Source organism: Chiloscyllium punctatum, chromosome 5 (assembly GCF_047496795.1).
Source record: "Chiloscyllium punctatum isolate Juve2018m chromosome 5, sChiPun1.3, whole genome shotgun sequence".
NCBI lineage: Eukaryota > Metazoa > Chordata > Chondrichthyes > Orectolobiformes > Hemiscylliidae > Chiloscyllium > Chiloscyllium punctatum.
Genome location: NC_092743.1, coordinates 46,060,488 through 46,080,012, shown reverse-complemented (window position 1 = coordinate 46,080,012; position 19,525 = coordinate 46,060,488). Strand labels below are relative to the sequence as shown.

The 19,525-nt window shown below is 41.0% G+C and overlaps 1 protein-coding gene across 3 annotated transcripts in view; it reads right to left on the bottom strand.

Moving 5' to 3' along the window:
- The window catches only part of virma (vir like m6A methyltransferase associated), a 108,779-nt gene that overhangs the window by 72,998 nt on the left and 16,256 nt on the right, over positions 1-19,525 (bottom strand). For all 3 annotated transcript variants that reach the window (XM_072570216.1, XM_072570218.1, XM_072570217.1), the window contains exons 5-8: positions 18,392-18,620; positions 15,223-15,345; positions 3,882-4,133; positions 599-1,745 (exon numbers count right to left, since the gene is read on the bottom strand). In XM_072570216.1, coding sequence (XP_072426317.1) covers positions 599-1,745; positions 3,882-4,133; positions 15,223-15,345; positions 18,392-18,620 — 1,751 coding nt within the window. The remainder of the gene's footprint in view (positions 1-598; positions 1,746-3,881; positions 4,134-15,222; positions 15,346-18,391; positions 18,621-19,525) is intronic.

Here is a 19,525-nt window from a genome sequence, read left to right as displayed (position 1 = left end):
AAAGAACAAAATATTGTAATAATGCAGTCTTATCAATGGAATTTATTCCAATAATCTAGATATGGAATCAGTGCAAGAATGCAATTGATAACTTCTGTATAATTAAACATTCCTCCTTAGAAAATGTTTTATTAATCTGTTAAATAATTGGCAAAAACACGATAAAAATACTTGCATACACGGATGCCTCAAAGTGGTTCACACAATGCAACTACAAAGTATTGTCTTCACTAGACAAACCACAACTTCTACCACCTAGAAAAACCAGGGCAGCAAACACAAAGGAACATCACTACTTGATAGTTCCTCTTCAAGTCACACATTACCCTTACACAGAAATATACCATTGCTCCTTCATTTTTTGTGAACCAAACTACTGGCGCTCCCCCGACTAAGTAGCACTCAGGAAGTATCTACACCACACCTAAGGCAATGCTTCAATGCAGCAGCTGACTTTGCAAGGGCATTCAGGCATGGTCAATTAGTGTTGGCTTTGGTATACCGTGAATGACTAAATAATACATTTGTATTAAGAGCCAAGAAGCACCTTCTTAAATACATGTATGTAACCTATCTATTGAGAGAAGAAAAAACATACCTTAACAGAGCAGGTGCAGGATCATCCCTTTCTGGAGGGCCTGTGATGCGAGCAGCTGTTGGAAATGACTTAACAGGTGGCTGGGTCATTGAATAAGGTGCAGCCTCCAACAAGTGCAAGAGTTCATCAAGAATGCTAACAATTTTTTCTACTTCCACTTCACTTATATTAGAAGCTTCTAATAAATGGTCCAAATCCATCGGAGCCTCGAGATCTACTTCTTCGTTACTTTTATTTCCTTTCTCTTGCCCAATATTAACATCATGGTCTACTTCACTCATGTTTGAAGGGACAGGAGTACTTTCTGCAAGATGAGAAGCCAACCTTTCCAAATCTGACAAAAGCTCATAGAAGTGGCATTTTTGCACTATAGCACTGCCTGCTGTCACAACCCTCACAGTTTGGTCAGTCAGTATAAGTTCCACTAACCTTTGATACCCACTTTTTTGTTCTTCTGTCTTACTGTTCAAGAATTTTTCCATTCCCTCTGCTACACTAACAAAACTATCCAAAGCTTTGAGTGTGTTTAGTTTTAAAGAAGATGACATATGTTCTGCAAACAACAGAACAAAGAGTTTATCAATAATACCTGCTGCTGAAAGGGCTGAAACTCCTTCAGACCCACATTCAGCCAAAGAAGAAACAAGCTTTGTCCCAGCTTTTAGCTGTCTGACATTCAGTGCTATAGGTTGTGTTACAGCTGTGTGAAGGCTTAAAGCATCCATGGTCCAGTCTACTAGTTGTTTCAGATGGTCCTGATCACTTTCAAATAGCTGAACGTAACTCAAACCCTTAACCAGTAAACTCGGCACCTCTTCCAAAGCCATTACCCATTTGGCACCTCGGTCATCTTTGTATAGTTCAAGCAGTTCTTTTAACTTAACAGCAGCTTCTATGTTTGCTGCACCTACTTTGTCTAAGTCAAGGTCCTTTAATCTAGCAACTTCATTTTCATATTTAGTCCTATAGGGAGGATTAAAGTATAAAAGAGGTCCTATGTCTCTGTCATAAGGATCATATGCCATAGTCGGCATGGATGCCAGATCTTCAGCGGTATAATCAATGTCAAAATTTAATTTATAATTTTCACGTTCCAAATCTGCAATTCCATCTTCATCACTGGAGATTTGTTCATAGCCATCATCTTCTACAAAATAAAAACAAAGATAGTTATATATCTTCCCTGTTGAACTTCAATAATTTTAGCATCATTAATACAATACAAAGTCATGTATTTGATCTAGCACTAAACTATTGCACAAATAATCCAAAGAATATGAATTCAAATACCACTACAGCAATTAGAAAATTTCAAATTCAGTTTAAAATCTGGGGTCACTAAAAATGATCATGAAGCTATCAGATAAAAACTAAACTGATTCACTCAGGTATTTTAAGGAGGAACACTGCCATCCTCACTCAGTCTCACCTGCATGTGATTCTAATCTGACAAAACAGTTGACTTTTTGGGAAATATTGCTAGTCTTACCAACAACACATATAGCACAAGATATTTCTTTAAAATAATACAATTACTTGTTTGTTTTCAGTACAGTTACACATACAACTGTAACATTCTGAAGAGATGAGAATTGTAAAATAATCCTAGTTTTTATTCAATGACAATTGTTCAGAAAGAATCCTAGACAACCCAAAGGACAAATGAAAATGGAAGAAATTGTAGTAATTTAAAAACAAAATGTGATAATTCAAATTGGTAAGCACATAATGCACCAGTGATCAGAAGTAGAGCACTCCCAAGCTGCTCCACATGCAACATAACAGATTCAAGGAAATCATTGTACCACAGGATTCTCTGAACTAAATTATTGATTATGTTGTTACTTGTGACAGGCATTGTTGGATTACGGGCTGGGATCACATACAGAGATGTGTCTCTGGCAGAGGCAGCAGGCACTTGAGGAAGTTGTTCAGCATGATTGTCTATGCCTCTTCTGATGTCTGTGCCCCATTGTTTTTAATGAGGAAGCATTAGGTGTCCACTGCACACGTGAGGTCTTGTTTGGCTGTTAGGCATTATAAGGGATGGAGTGTATTCTTCATTTCTAAAACAGCATTCTAATTTTAACGTTAATTTAAACTTGAATCCTTGATTTCAATTCCAGTGATCCTTTAAGAGGCCATCATCCTTTAACCGAGTTTAATGTGTTTTATTTGAATTAATTTGAGTTTATTTATTTCAAAATAGCTATAATGGCTTAATACTCACGAGAGACAAAGCCAGCAAAGGCCTCAGTAAAAGTTATGGTAAATGGCACAGTAAAATTCTCCAAGAGGATATTCAAGTTATCATGAAACCAGGTATTCACCATATAGTTCAATGCAGGTCATTAAACACATCTCTGGGCTCAGACATGAGGAGACCACAGTAGATCTTGAAAATTCTATTGGAAAATATTCTCTAGAGTCAGCTGGGACATTCAGTTGGGAGGCAGAGAATTGTAAGGCTGCATCCACATGAATAACCTACTATCGAGGAAAAGAATTGTATCTTGTGCTATTCTTCATCATCTGTGTTAGACCCACTGAATACCAATGGTACATTTGACACAGTTAGAAGCTATAATCAATTGTGATTTAATGCAGACAAATGTAGACAAAGAATATTTGTTTATGAAGTCATTCAGAGGAAGCCTAAACACAATTAAACGGTGATTTTTCCTGCTCCTTAAGTTTCATGTTGCCTTGAATGCAATTGCCGAATTTCCTCATTTACTTCGATACCAATTCAGTTATATGATCATAGAATCCCTACAGTGTGGAAACAGGCCATTTGGCCTAAGGAGTCCACACCGACCCTCCAAAGAGCATCCCACCCAGACCCAAACCTCTAACCTACTCCTATAACCCTGCATTTCACATGGCTAATCCATCTAGCCTGCACATTGTGGGAGGAAACAAGAGCATGCGGAGGGATGTCATGCAGAGAAACGAGGGAATTGTGCAAATTCCACACAGTGAGTCACCCAAGGCTGGACTCGAACCTGGGTCCTTGGCACTGCGAGGTAGCAGTGCTAACCACTGAGTCATTGTGCTGCCTTGATGCTAACCTTGGCTCTCAATCTTGAATTTAGATTTTCCTTTTACATTTCTGGTGTTATTCTATTCATTCTACTTTCATATTCAATTTACTTGCATAGTTTTCATTGAATTTGAGAAGAATAACATTGAGTGACCTTTTATTTGGTAAAGTTTTTCACTTCCCATCCAACCCAAAAGTTGATTTGCACAATTCTGTAATTCTTTACAACACCGTACATACCATCAACTTCTTCCCTTGCTTCCTCTTCCACATCACCCTCCTCTTCTTCAATGCTTTCAACAGTTTGTTGATCTTCATCTTCCTCTTCTACTTCTGCATCTTCCTCCTCATCTTCCTTTTCCTCCTCTGGAGGCTCTTCCTCTTCTTCAGCATCAGTTAACTGTGCCTCTTGGTGATTGGAAGAATGATCTGGAGAGATGGGTTCAAAGTAATCTTCTCTATGTTCACTTTCATCCACTTTATCTGGACACACTGAAAGAATAAGCCATAAATCTAACCATTAGCGATACTTTACACAATACAAAAATGGAGTCTGTTACAAGCATTTATTTTACTATAAACATTGTCCGTTGGCATCCACTTCAACTACCTGTATTTATATGGTTTTAACAAATTTACTAATTAAAATTATGTCCAATTGAAAGTAGTAAGCAAACAAACCAATTCACAACACAGTCGAAGCTTCTCTCCAAATATTCTCCCAACTTAGCAGTCACCATATACTGAACATTTCATTTGTTCAGAAAACCATAAGACATAACAGCAGAACTAGGTTATTCACTCTATCTGACATTCAATGAGATCATGGCTGATCCCATAATCCTTAACTTCACTTTTCTAACTTACACCCAGAACTCTTCATTCCATTATTGTTTAATAATATGTCTATCTCAGCCTTGAATATACTCAATGACCCAGCCATGACAGCCCTTAGCGGTTAAGAATTCCACAGATTCATTGCCATCAGAGTGAAAGTTCCTCCTCATCTTCATCCTAAATGGGCATCCCTTAATCTGAGTTTTTGTTTTTTGGTCCTTGACACTTTAATAAGGGGAAACAACTCTCCACATCTAGACTGTCAAGCCCATAAGAATCTCAGAAGTTTCAATAAGGTCACTTCTCTAAATTCCAATGAGTAAAAGTTTAATCTATTCAACCTTTCTTCACAAGATTTGGAGCAGCCGGTGTTGGACTGGGATGAACAAAGTTGAAGAAAATCACAATTTGCACAATTATATTTCATTTTACTCAAAAAAAAGCATAACCTACAGTCAATCCATGCAAGATTCTGTAAATCCCACTTTTGAAATAGAACCAGTCTGACTCAAGATTGGGACACTGACAGACTTTAACCTCACAGCTTTAATGCATTGTCTGAGCTGAGGTGTCACATTTTGTTAGAAAACCTGAAGTTATCTTGAGAATGTGACTGAAAAGGAGTTCTAGGATTTACATGTTAACGAACCAACACTAGCAAAACCATTCTAAAAGATGAAATTCTTAACCCTAAGATTATTTAATATATTTCAGCCGCATGACACTGTAACCTATTGCTATAAATTCTGTGTCTTAGGTCCTGCTCCACAGCCACCTGATGAAGAAGCAGCACTTCAAAAGCTAGTGCTTCCAAATAAACCTGTTGGTCTATAACCTGGTGTTGAGAGATATTTAAAAAATTTTCTTCATAAGACAACATTGAATCAACCTTCTCTGGACTGCCTCCAATGCCAGTGCATCTTTCTTCAGATAATAGGACTTAAACCTTTTATAATATTCAAGCTGTGGTTCTGACTAGTGCTTTAGATAGTTTCAGAAAGTTTTCTCAAGTTTTACACTCCATTCCATGTGAAATAAAAGTCAAGAATCCATTTGTCTTCCTTATTTCCTGCTGAATTTGGGCACTAGCTTTTTATATTTCAAGCACTAAAGCCACCAAATCTCTCATTTCCGGCAATTTGCTGGAGTCTTTCTGAATTTAAATTTTATTCAGCTCCTCATTTTTTCATGCCAAAGTGCATAACCTTACATTTCCCCACACTATATTCCACCTACCAGATTTTCACCCATTCACTCAACCTGTTTATGTCACTCTGTAGACTGTGTCACCCTCAATATTTGACTTCCCACCTATTTTTGTGGCGTCTGCAAAGTTGGTGATTCACTTCTGGCATCCAAACCATCAATATATATTTTCAATAATTGTGTTTCCCGTAATACTGTTGTGTGGACATCCAAGTTCAATATATGGCAGCAGCTTCCATGTGCAGAAGCCAATGCATTGTCATAACATCTGATGTTCATGGAACCTCCCAACAGTTCCACAATGTGCCTCTCAGAATAATGTTGCCCACTGATCCCTGTGGCACTCTACCAGTTGGACTGCTATCCTAAAAATGCCCCATTTATCCCAACTCTCCACCTTGTATTTATCAGCTAATCCTCTATCCATGGTAACAATACACTACCCTCCACACCATGAGCACTTATGTACCGTACTTTATCGAATGCATTTTAGAAATCCAAATATATTTTACCTATTGAAACATTTAACAAGGTCCCTCATTGTAGATTGGTCCAGAAAAGTCAATCGCAGTGAGTTGGTAAGTTAGATATAAAATTGGCTTGGTCATACAAGACAGACAGTGGTTGTGGAAGGGACCACTGTCATCTGGATATCTAGTTATTAAAAAAATTTGAATCAAAGTATAGGTAGTTGGTTAGTAAGTTTGCAGATGGCACGGAATTGGAAAAGTTATAGATAGTGAGGAAGATTGCCAAAGAGTACAGCAGGATACAGAACTGTTGGAAAGTTAGATGGAAAAATCGCAGAAGGAACTTAATCTGGACAAGTTTAAGGTGATGCATTTTGGGAGGTTAAATGCAAGAAGAAAGTATACAATTAATGGTAGGAACCTTAGGAGCGCTGATGGACAAAAAGATCTTGGGTTGCAACTCCATAGCTCCCTGAAAGTGGCAACATAAGTGGATAAAGTGATAAAAACAATGAAAAACATGCTTGCCTGCATCAGTCAGGGCAACATTTGACAAGGTCATGTTGTAGTTGTATAAATCGTCAGATAGCCCACATTTGGAGTACTGTGTACAGTTCTGGTCGCCACATTACAGGAAGGATGCGAACGTTCTGGAGAGTGTGCAAAAGATGTTTAGCAGGATGTTGCCTGAATTGAAGTCAGCTGTATGGAGAAGTTGGACAAACTTTGATTGTTTTCACAAGATCACCAGAGGATGAGGGGTGACCTGACAGAAGTATAGCAAACTTTGTTTTAAACAGCACCTTATGAACTGGCACCCATGATAAACTGGCAAAAAATATATATCTGAAATACCAGGAATTTACTGTATTATCACAATCTCTGTGATGTCCAAAGAGTCAGTTGAACATGTAAGTGAGAATGCTGTCTGCCAATTTAAGGCAAAGTTGCATTATTATTGAAGTGATTTTTGTTGCAAATAAAGTATACCAGTGATGTATGTCCTGCTCACATTACATTGCTATGTTTTTACATTAATTATGTGGATCTCTTGATCAACCGGTATATTTGATCAACTGTACACTCCAGGTCCATAAAACATTTGCTGTATATAAAATGACAAGAGACAGGGATAGGATGGATGGTCAATCTTCTTCCCATGGAAATGTCAAATATGAAAGGTGTAGGTTTAAGCAAGAGGGAAAAAGTTGCAAGGGGTTTTCTTTTTACACAGAAGATGATAGGTGTCTGGATGAGCTGCCAGGGGAGGTATAGAAGCAGATATGATAGCATCATTTAACAGGCATTTAGGCAGACACATGAACAGGCAGCTTTAAAGGGATACAAACAATGTTTAGGCAGATGGGATTAGTTTAGAATGACATCGTGGTCAGCACAGACATAGCAGGCCAAAGAACCTGTTACTGTGCTCTACTGTTCTATGCCCGATGTACTGGTTCCCCTTTTTCTATACAAGTAGCTCTCTCAACTCAACTGGAAGGATGCTTGGGCAATCAGCATCTTAAATAGGATAATGTCTAAAGTGATAAATCTAACATCTCTGAACAGGCTGATTATAAAAACAGACTAACAAAATTAAAGGAAAACAATCCGAGCCTATCCAATCTTTCCTCACAGCTGATATTTTAAGGCTCTCTTGTGGTGCAGTAGTAATGTCCCTATCCCTGAACCAGGAGTCCTAGGTTCAAGTTCCACTTGTGCCAAAGGCGTGTAATAACATCTCTGAACAGGGTGATTAGAGAAATAGCTTGAATTTTTTAAAAAAGCAGACTTGTGCGGAGTGGTAGTGTCTCTACCCTGGATCGGGAGACCTCAGTTTTTGTACCTCCTGTTCCAGAGGTGCATCTCTGAACAGGTTGATTAAAAAAAAGTGATGAATTTAATACAAGCTTTACATTCAACACCTACACAACGCAACATTTGCATTTAAACTTTTCAGTTCAAACAAAGGAATCACATAAATTTCAATGTTTGATATCCCTCACAGCAACTGTCCAAACTTTTTATTATTCATTCCAACAAAATGGGCACTGCTGGCTGGGCCAGCATCTATTGTCCATCCCCAATTACCCTTAACCTGAGTGGTTTGGTAGAGCTGCTTAGAGGGCAGTTAAGAGTCAACAACATTGCTGTGGGGCAGCAGTCACATATAGGACAGAGCAGGTAAGAACCCCAACGGGATTAGTGAACCAGATGGATTTTAATGACAATCAATAATGGTTGATTTTGGGCCAGCTTTTCTCATTCCAGATCTTTAGTGAAATCAAATTTCACCATCAGCCATGGTAGGATTTGAACTTACAACTCAAGAGAATTTACATGGAGTACTGGATTACTAAGAGAAACTGAGGACTGTAGATGCTAGAGAGTCAGAGTCGAAAAGTGCTAAGCCAGAAAAGCCCAGCAGGTCAGGCAGCATCTGAGGAGCAGGAGAGTCGACATGTTGGGCATAAGCCCTTCATCAGGAACAGATTACTGGCCTAGTAATATGACCATTACACCACTGCCTCAAACGTGGAAATCTAGCTGCTGAGGTACTTGAACTGAGAGCTTCTAACTCTGAGGTATAGGCACTACATACAAGAACTCTAGCATCTCTTCTATTGCTCTCATTCCAAATGAAAAATATACGTCTAAGGGAATAAACAAAAGCCACAAAGCAGACAGGAGACAAAATGCTACCTGAAATATATTAAAACTACCCATAACCCTCTCTCCTATCACAATACTGGCTAGAAAGTCAAACATCTTGTTATGTACAACCAAGTTTTACAATGGTATTGAATAAGATGACATTAAAAGCTATCATTAGCATGAGCGATTTGCAAAGGTGAAGTCAGGTGAGAGTTAGAATACCCCAACAATAGCAGCTACACGAAGAGTCAAGAAGCTTGACACCACAACAATGCAGCCTGCTTGATTTACACCACATCAACAAAGTAACCACTCCTTCCAACACCAATGCTCAACAGCTAGAAGATGCACAACAGAAATTCATCAAAGACACCACTTTCTAAACCCATGAACATGACTTTCTAGAAGGACAAGGGCAGCAAAAGAAATGGTACACTACCACCTGCAAGTTTCCCCTCAAGCGACTCACCTTCCAATATGTGTTAAGAATCAGTGTTAAGAAGAAGGAAAACTCCAGTTTCAAACCTCTGCTGCCTTGCGGTCAGACACACATGCAGAAAAGACTTCAAGAGTAAACCTCAAGGAAAAAATCCAGAGCTGGAGCCCCAAAGGCAGTAGCCCCAAAGGCAGTTTGTTGTTACTTACGATCTCGTTCTGGCAGCTCCTGCAACGGCGCTGGTACCAAACTGTTACAGCTTTGCTGTTCCTTTGGATTAGCCAGTGTTGTGGAGGCTGGTGTTGCGGTCGTGCTTGATGGACAACAGCTTGCTCCTCATAGCACACCGCCTAGGCTTGCATTCTACCACCATCACACCTGGAGAGGAAACTCCAGTTTCACCCGCAGCATCAAGGTAACACAGGAGCAGCAGATACCAGTCTTAAGTCATCGCTAGATTGGCGTACAGCACGACGCTAGGGGTTGCTCCCGAGAGAGCAGAGAGTCGGCTTTACAGTAAAGAACAGGAGAACCAGGCAGCAATGGCTCAGAGCAACTCATGACTCTTCACCTCAACACCACAACAGGCCCAGTCACCCTTGTCAGCGTGTATGCCCCAACGCTGTCCTCCATGTCAGTCACAAAGGACGAGTTCTACGATAATCTTGCGCCCCTCATTAGCAGAATCCCTAGGAAAGAGCAACTTGTTTTTCTGGGTGATTTCAACGCCAGCATGAGTGCAGACCACAACTCGTGGGCCTTCCTGGCTTGGGCATTTTGGTGTGGGCAAAAGGAATGAGGACGGACAGTGACTGTTCAAGATTTGCACTTTCCATGATTTGGCAACACTAATTCCTACTTCCAGACAAAGTCTCAGTACAAGGTTTCCTGGAGACACCTGCGCTCAAAGCACTGGCACCAACTTGATCTGATCCTAGTTAGGCACGCCGCTATCAAACACGTTCTCCAAACGCGCTCTTACCATAGGGCGAACTGTGACGCAGACCATACCTTAATACGTTGCAAGGTCAGGCTGCAACCTAAGAGATTCCATCGCCCTAAGCTATAGGGGAAGCCTCGCATTAATGTCAGCAAGATATCTCAGCCAGACCTTGTACAACAGTTCTTAGAGGCTTTTGACAGAATACTCAGTGCCTTGCGACACGAAGGCTCTGCCACAGAGAAGGGGGAAACCTTGCAGGACACTATGCGTCTCACATCCCTGGCTATCTTTGAGAAGAAGACGTGCAAGAGACATGACTGTTTTGAGGCTAAGGCAACTGAGATGACCCCCGTCGTTGAAGCCAAGCGTGTCGCCCTAGCTGAGTACAAGCAGTCAGCTAGCAGGAAGAACCTGCAGATTCTCAGGGCTGCCAGGAACAAGGTTCAACAGACTGCCAGATGTTGCACCAACAAGTACTAGACACAGCTAAGCGAGGAAATAGCCGTTATAACAGGGAACATTAGGGGAATGTACAAAGGCATCAAGAAGGCACCAGGACCAGCTCATAGGAAGACGGCCCCACCCCCCCAAATCCTCTACTGGGAAGCAATCACAGACAAAAGGCAACAGATGGAGAGGTGGGTTGAACATTACGTTGAACATTACTCCAGACAGTATACTGTGTCCACTTCATCACTTGATGCCATCACGTGCTTGCTGACCATGGATGAGCTAGACGCAGAGCCATCAGTAGAAGAGTTCAGCAAGGCCATTGACAGCCTGGCCTCATGCAAGGCCCCGGGTAGCAATGGGATTCCTCCTAGTCTGATCAAGTTCTGCAAGACTAGCTTACTGCTCCCATTGCATGAAGTCCTCTGCCAATGCTGGCAAGAAGGAGCTGTACCGCAAGCCGTGAGGGATGCCAAGATCATTGCCTCGACAAAAACAAGGGCGAGAGAAGCAACTGCAACAACTACAGAGGCATCTCTCTCCTCAACCCTGTCAGCAAAGCCTTTGCTTGGGTCATCTTGACTCGCCTGCAGAAGCTGGCAGAATGTGTATACTCAGAGTCACAGTGTGGATTCCGAGCTAAAAGGTCAACAACAGACATGATCTTCTCCCTTCACCAAGGCAGGAGAAGTGCAGAGAACAGAAAATGCCCTTGTATGTCACTTTCATCAACTTCAGCAAGAGATTCGACCTGGTCAGCAGAAACGGCCCTTTCAAGGTTCTCCTGAAGATCAGCTGCCCACCAAAACTGCTGAGCATGATCAAATCCTTCCACAGTAACATGAAGGGGACAGTGCAGTTCCAAAGCAGCTCTTCTGAGCCCTTCAACATCCACAGTGACATCAAACAAAGCTGCGTCCTTGCTCCCAGGCTCTTTGGGATTTTTTTTGCTGTGCTCCTGAAAGATGCCTTTGGCATGGCAATGGAGGGGATTACTGCCGTACTAGATCAGACGGCAGGCTCTTCAACCTGGCCCACCTTACACCCAAGACAAAAGTACACGCAGCAGTCATCAGAGACATGCTGTTTGCTGATGATGCTGCAGTTGCAACCCAGCAGGAACCCCAGTTACTGACAGACCACCTCTCTCACACTTGCAAGGATTTCAGGCTGACTATCAATCTCAAGAAGACGAATGTCCTGGGACAGTACACAGACGCATTGCCAGTGACCACCACTGACAACTACAAACTCAATGTCGTCCATCAGTTTACTTACCTTGGCTCTACCATCACTGACAACCTCTCTTGGACACAGAGGATTGAGAAAGCAGCCTCAAGTCTTGCTCACCTCACGACTCGAGTATGGACAAGTCCCAAGCAGACAGTGAAGACAAAAATGTCAGTTGACAACGTCTACGTCATAACCACACTGCTGTACAGCAGTGACACGTGGATTACATATGACAGACAAGAGAGAAGACTGAACACCTTCCACTTGAGGAATATCTGCCATATCTAGACATACCCTGGCAAGTCAGAGTGTCCAATGCAGTGGTCCTATCTCGTGCTGGCCTTCCCAGCATGCACACTGTGCTCTAGCAGCGGAGTCTGCGCTGGCTGGGCCAGGTCCACCACATGCAGGATGGCCACATCTGAAGGATATCCTCTACGGAGGGCATGGACTCAGGAAGAGACCCACTGGGAATCCCCAACTGTGCTAAAGGACATCTGCATGAGGGACATGAAGGCACTTGATATCATTATGAAGTCCTGGGAACAGCTTGCAGCTGACTGCATGAGATGGAGAAGCACCCTGAACCAACACCTCAAAACAGGGGAAAAGAAGCTGATGAGCACTGCAGCAGACAAACGGGCACAAAGGAAGGTATGCAGCAGTTCTAGCAGATCAACGACCACATACAGATGTGACCTCTGCGATCAAGACTGCCACTCCAGCATTAGTCTCTTCAGTCACAAGCGACAGGAAAGCAGAAAGCCAGAACAATGAGGATGCAGCCCATGGTCAGCTTATCTCTCCATGCTTCAGGCTCACTGCCTTCATTCCTGATGAAGGGCTTTTGCCCGAAACGTCGATTTCGCTGCTCGTTGGATGCTGCCTGAACTGCTGTGCTCTTTCAGCACCACTAATCCAGTATTTGGTTTTCAGCATCTGCAGTCATTGTTTTTACCATGACCGAAAGGGGCCTTACTTTCAGCATTATTTGGATAAAATCCTGAATTGTCTGCCTAATGGTACTGTAGGTCTACCTTCAGCATATGGCTTGTAAGCAGGTCACAAAGGCAGCTCATCACCACCTTCCCAAGGACAACTGGGCTGATTCATGTTGGCCCAGCCAGTGACACCTACTCTCATGAGTGTATGAGAAGGTCAATAATGACAGACAAGTTGAAAAGTTATGTTCATATTAGTTACAGAAAAGCTTTGAATGCAAATGTCTGGTTAGCTTTGAGGCTCATGGTTGGAAATCAAAGGCAGAATATTGCCATGGGCTTATAGTCACCAGTATCAGGGTAAAATCTGAAAAACAGCACCCAGATGCAATTTTCTTGAGACTGGCCACATTTGTCAGTCAATTAAGCTCAATGGGCTCTCAAAACCACAATGCCAATGGCTCTGTAACAGTGAATTAGAAGCAGGCTGCTTTTTGAAGTATCACAGAGAGATGAAATCTCAACATTGAAGTTGTTTTCTGTCCAATTTCACTTCAAAATAAAAATTGCACACAGGATCAGGTACACATTTATGGAAGGTGAATCCCTCAACTGTGCAACCTCAGGCTACAACTGAAGTCTGGTACATGAGGAGCTGGATTGGAGAGTTGGTCCCCAAGATTCTACAGAGACCTGTTTTGAGCTACCATACTTTCCCCAGTGTCTCACGAGTTCCTGATGCTTCTGAAAACTCTCTCATATTTGGGCTTAATACATTCATTCAGAGCAGTGTGAATCAGCACGACCAACAGGGTTATAAACAGCAGGGAGGCGCAAAAATAATGATGGGTATAGACAGAGTTAATGGGATTTGTCTTTTCTCTAGGATGGAGGATTTCATGACAAGGTGGCACATTTTTAAGGTGAGAGGAGAGAGATTCAAAATAGACGTGGGGCAACTTTTTTTGCACAGAGAGTGGTTCACATGTGGAATGAACTTCCAGAGGTGGTGGTAGATTGGGTTCAATTGTAACATTTAAAATACATTTGGATAAGTACATGAATAGGAAAGTTTGGAGGGACATGAGCCAGGAGCAGGCAGGTGGGATGAATTTAGTTTGGGATTATGTTTGGCTTCGATTGGTTGGACTGAAGTGTCTGTTTCTGTGCTGCATGACTCTATAAACATAGTGTGGAACTTCAAATTGATGAAGAGAAGTTGGAAATTCAATGAAGTGCAACAAAGTTTTGGCAGAAAGATCTTGGAGGGATAATAGAAATTAAAGGGCACAACCCAAAAGTAGGTGCAGGAGCACAGGCACCTGGATGTATATGTGCATGTCATTAAAGGTGGCAGGAAAGATTAAGAGAACACTTAGTAAACATAAGGTATTCTGGCCTTTATTAATAGGAGCAAAATTAAGAAGGTTACGCTGAGGTTATATAAGACCCTAGTTTTGCCTCAGCTGGGGCATTTAATCCAATTTTGAGCATCCCACTTTAGTGAGAACGCGAAGGTACTGCAGAGAATGCAGAAGAGTTTTATAAAAATGGTTCCAGTGATGAGAAAATTCAGTTATGATAGTAGATTGTAGAAGCTGGGACTGTTATCCCTGGAGAGAAGGCCAAGAGAAAATCTGATTGAAATATCCAAAACCATGAGAAGTCTGGACACAGTAAATAGCAAAACAAATGGCAGGGCACAGATTTAAAGCAAAATTATCAGTAAAGATGTGAAATTGATACAAGGAAAAACATTCATAGAACAAATAATTAGGGTCTGGAATACATTGTCTGAGTGTGATGCAGACAGGTTCAATCATCAGGCTCAAAAAGTAAACTAAATATTCCAAGAGGGTTATTAGGTGATGATTGTCACACATAAAATACTCATTCCAGAGTCAATATAGGCACAATAGACCAAATGACCTTTTTAACAATGCAGCTCTGATTCATTGCCCTTCCACTATTCCACCTTGAAGAAAATTACTCAGGTCGGGATGATGAGGGGAAATTAGCAATCAGACAAGCACTGAAAATTTGAACAGGCAATAGTATAGCAGCAGTATTGCTCGACTAGTAATTCAGAGCCCTTTGGGGTCATGGGTTCAAATCTACCATGGTAAATGGTGAAATCTGACTTAGTAGAAATCTAATACTAAAATCTACTGTAATGACAACTATGTAACCATTGGCAGTTATTATAACAACCCACTTGGTTCACTATAGTCTCCTGACCTACATGTAACTCCAAACCCAAGGAACGTGACTGACTTTTAACAGTCTTGACAGCCCATCACTTCAAAAGTAACTTACTCCAAGATGCTGCATTGGTATGTTTAGAATAGAATTAGACCCTAACTCAAGTGTACTGGTAAGTACATTGGATAGAATAAAAAGAAACATTTACAGGTCTGTGGCAGTGTCTCCTCCTCATCATCATCATCAGGTGGAGGAGGACCAGGTGGTGTTCGTGGTCCCCTTGGCTGTGGTCTTGGAGGATTTTCATTGTATTGATCCTCTTTATCCCAATCTAAGATATTTGAAAAAACACATTTTTGAGCTAAACATAAATAAATACTTAATATATTTAAAACATTTGATGACCACAAATATCCAGAGTCTATTAACAACTAAACACTGTGAACCTGAAAATTAGCTGATGTCATGAACAAAACTTGTGCCGTGGAACTGTGCATGCAGTATCTTTCTCATATTAACTTGCATTAAGTTCACAGTTCTTTGAGAAAAATCTTATTTTGTAACCAATAATAATAATTTTCCATGAGAAATTAAGCTAGTATACATGCATGTTATGACAAGAAAATTAGACTTCAAATACATAATTTAAATGTGCCAAACAGAATATTATTCAGTAACAACTAGCAATTATTTCCCTTTGAACAAAATTGTACTCCAAGCCACGTTCATTCCTTCCAACCAACAAATTGCAAAAGACAAACTTTCTTCAATTTAGGTGCATCTTGCTGAATATTTTATGAAAAGTGAAGGAAATCTGGCCTGGATTGGTTCTTTTCATGCAGAATGATTCTAGTACATTCAGACTACACAATGAAATATGATAGGCCAGATTTTCGAGTCAGTGCCAACCTCAAATTGGGCCAGGGCAAAGAAGGAATATCGGGTCAGGATGGAGGGGTGTAAGGGATCTGTTCAAGACCTATGGGTTCAGTATGGAATCTGTTTAATAGATACTCAGGAGTTAGACTATATATTTAGTATTTTCCTAAGTAACTATTTTATCTAATTTTATCAGAACAATCGAAAGTCCCTGATTTTAAAGACTCTTGTAGGGTTCCAGTATTGGAATTGCCAAGAAGGAAATTCAACTTGCCCAACAATTCCTTTGGAATGTGTTCCACAGGGTTCCCTCATGCACTGATGATGCACACTTGCATAACTACTGTTTGGCTAAAGGAAAATGTGGCCCAATGTCCAAGCCAGAAGAGCAGTTAAGATCTTGCTTTACTCATCTTATTTCAAATCGGAAATGATGACCTAAAATGGTGTTATATTTGTTAAAAGTAATAGCTTAGGAAAAAGAAATCTTATACAGATTTATTAAAAATATTAAAATAATATAAATTAAAATAGTTACACCTTTGCTTCCCTAAAACTGAACACTAATCTCCAATCCATCCCACTTGAACACATTAAAACTTTGAAGTAGCATCTGGATGTTATGGCTTAAAATGGAAAACCAGATTTTTACAAATTCCACTTTAGGATACAGAAGTATTTTTTTTATAATGGGAGCTTGTACAGTGCATTATAGCACAGTTATTTCAGCTCTGGGGTTTAGATTCCATGCGATATCGATTGAATGAAACTTTTGTCTCCATAAAGATGCAATGTGAATCAAGGTTTGGTTGTTGTCTGAGAAATATAAAACACAATACAAAATTATTCAATTTGTTATGGATTGACAGTTGTGTTAAAAAGACAAGGAAAGCAACCCAATAGTTACTAACACTGTCAGAGCACGGAAGGCAATGAAGCAAATGGAGGGTAATATGTCTAAAACATCTTTTCTTAATCCCATAGTTGGTATGCCGGGTTTCCGGCCAAGGACAATGGATCCTGGGTTTAAACTTTGGGCGGGTAGGGGAGTCTCTTGTTAAGGTGATCTGTTTGAGGGTGAAACGTTGATGTCATTTGATCAAATAACTCAGAAATATGGATCGTCAAGTAGGGACCTCTTCCGTTTCTTTCAGCTGAGAGATTTTATCCAAAAGGAGACCTCACTTTTGACTGAGTGTTATAGATCTGATACGGAGCAGAGGGTGCTTCAGGCTAAGAGCACTCTTTCAGTGAGTACTCTCTATCATTTGTTGGAGGGAGGTTCCTCAGGTGACATCGAGCATCTATGGGAGGTCTGGGAGAGAGAGTTAGGAATTGAGATAACTTCAGAAACAGGGTAGGACGTTTGTGAGAATACAAAAAGGATTTTGATATGTAATAGGACCCATGCTACACAGTTAAAGATTCTTCATCGGGCTCATCTAGCCCCAGATCGTCTTGCGAAATTTAAGCAGGCAGCATTTTCAATGTGCCCCAAATGTAAAATAAATACAGATACTCTCACTCATTGTTTGTGGTCCTGCCACAGGCTCCATGCTTATCAGAGCACTGTGGCAGGAATAATAGAGAGGGTCTTGGGGACCAAAGTCAAGGTGGACCCAGTCTCTGCTCCTGGGTCTGCTGAATTTGCCTCACTTAGATGTACATGGTAAAAGCTCTTTAACATTCTCACTTTTTGTGCGAGGAAGAACATTCTGATGTGCTGGGTATCTTAGAATTCCCCCCCCCCCCCGCTGTGTCTGTCAGGTGGCGTAAGTTAATTACGGAACACATTCCTTAAGACTTTCTTACAAATATGGTGCACCACAAGACGTGGTAGCCCTTTTTGAATTGCTTGGAAGCAGACCTGTTCGCTTTTGCCTACTATGATGGTTTGGTCTGATAAACCTAAGGCCGTATGAGGAAGAATTTTGAACAAATGTGGGTTTAATAATTGATGCTCTCAAAGGTTGAGAACTATGGTCTTCATGTGCTGAGTGGTGTTACTTATTTATTTATTGATTGATTGATTTATAATAAGTGTAGTTTTGATTTCTTTTGTACAGTAGTATAGTAGCTGTTTTTTGTTGTTTTTGATGTTATGATGGTATATTTTCATGTTTCTGTAACTTTCGAATTTTGGAAGGAAAAATTTTTCAATAAAAATATTTCGAAAAAAACAAGGAAAACTAATGTGACAAATAGAAATACTTCAGTAATAACAAGTATTTAAAGTATTTTTTTGATGCCTTAGCTGCGCATCCATACAAATCTTCAGCAGTGATCATTAAAAGATTATCATAAATATAAACCCAGCTAATTTATTTTTCCCTTCACAGTTGACAGGCAATAAAACCACATCCCGCAACCTTTCTACAGCAGAGACCAATTAACTCACTACAAATCAAATGCCTCAGCTCTCACTGTACTAACCAATTAGCAGCAACGTTTATCCAACAAAATCCCACATCCTTCTGCTCTTTTAAATCATCTCTTACCATGTTTTATGCTCCTTTTAAGAGTTGGCTGTTGCTGCTGCAGCTGAAGTTGCTGTGGCTGAAGTTGCTGCTGCTGCTGCTGTTGTTGCTGCTGTTGCGGTGGAGGAGGTGGGGGTGGAGGTGGAGGAGGGGAATCTCTGTCATGACTTATCACCCGATCAACAGTTCCATAAATTGCCACAGTTAGACAGTTGTACCAACCTCTCAGGACAATTCCATCTGTATTGACCTGTGGCAAACATTTGGGAAACAATGTTGCAAATCAAATTCCAATGTGCAGCTAAATTCCTTTGCATCACCGAACAGCACTGTCTGATCGCAGTTACAGCCCAGGTCCTGCTCCAAACAAGTCTGGAACACAACAATGTTTTTTTTTGCTGCAGTTGAAGGTCTAATGACTGAACCAAGTCATAGTCATAAAGCCATACAGCATAGAAAGAATCTTCAGCTCACCATGTATTTGCCAATTAACAAACATCAAACAACACTAATCCCATTTACCTGCACTTGGTCCATAACCACCCTAGCATTTTAAGTGCTCATCCAGATGCTTCTTCAATGTTGTGTAAGTACGCACCTCAACCAACGACTCACCTAGCACATTCCGTATTTCAACCACCCTCTGGGTGAAACACCGTGGATCTCCCCTAAACCACTTTAACCTCACCGAAAACTTTCACCATCTGGTCTTTGATATGTCCACTTTGGGGAAAAGATTTCTCACATTCTATCCTACCTATGCCTCTCACAGTCTTGTTCACCTCAATCAGATCCCCTGCTCAGTCTCCTCTGCTCCAAGGAAAACAAACCCAGACTATCCAGTCTCTCCTCATAACTGAGACTTTTCATCCAAGGCAACATCCTGGTGAATCTCCAATGCATTCTGGATTAATGGTGCTGGAAAAGCACAGGTCAGGCAGCATCCGAGGAGCAGAAAAATCAAAGCCCTTCATCAGGCATACAGGCAGAGTGCCTGCAGGGTGGAGAGATAAATGAGAGGAGGGTGGGGAGAAAGTATCACAGAGTACAATAGGTAAGTGGGGGAGGGGATGAAGGTGATAGGTCAGGGAGGAGGGTGGAGTGGATAGGTGGAAAAGAAGATAGGCAGGTAGGACAAGTCATGGGGACAGTGCT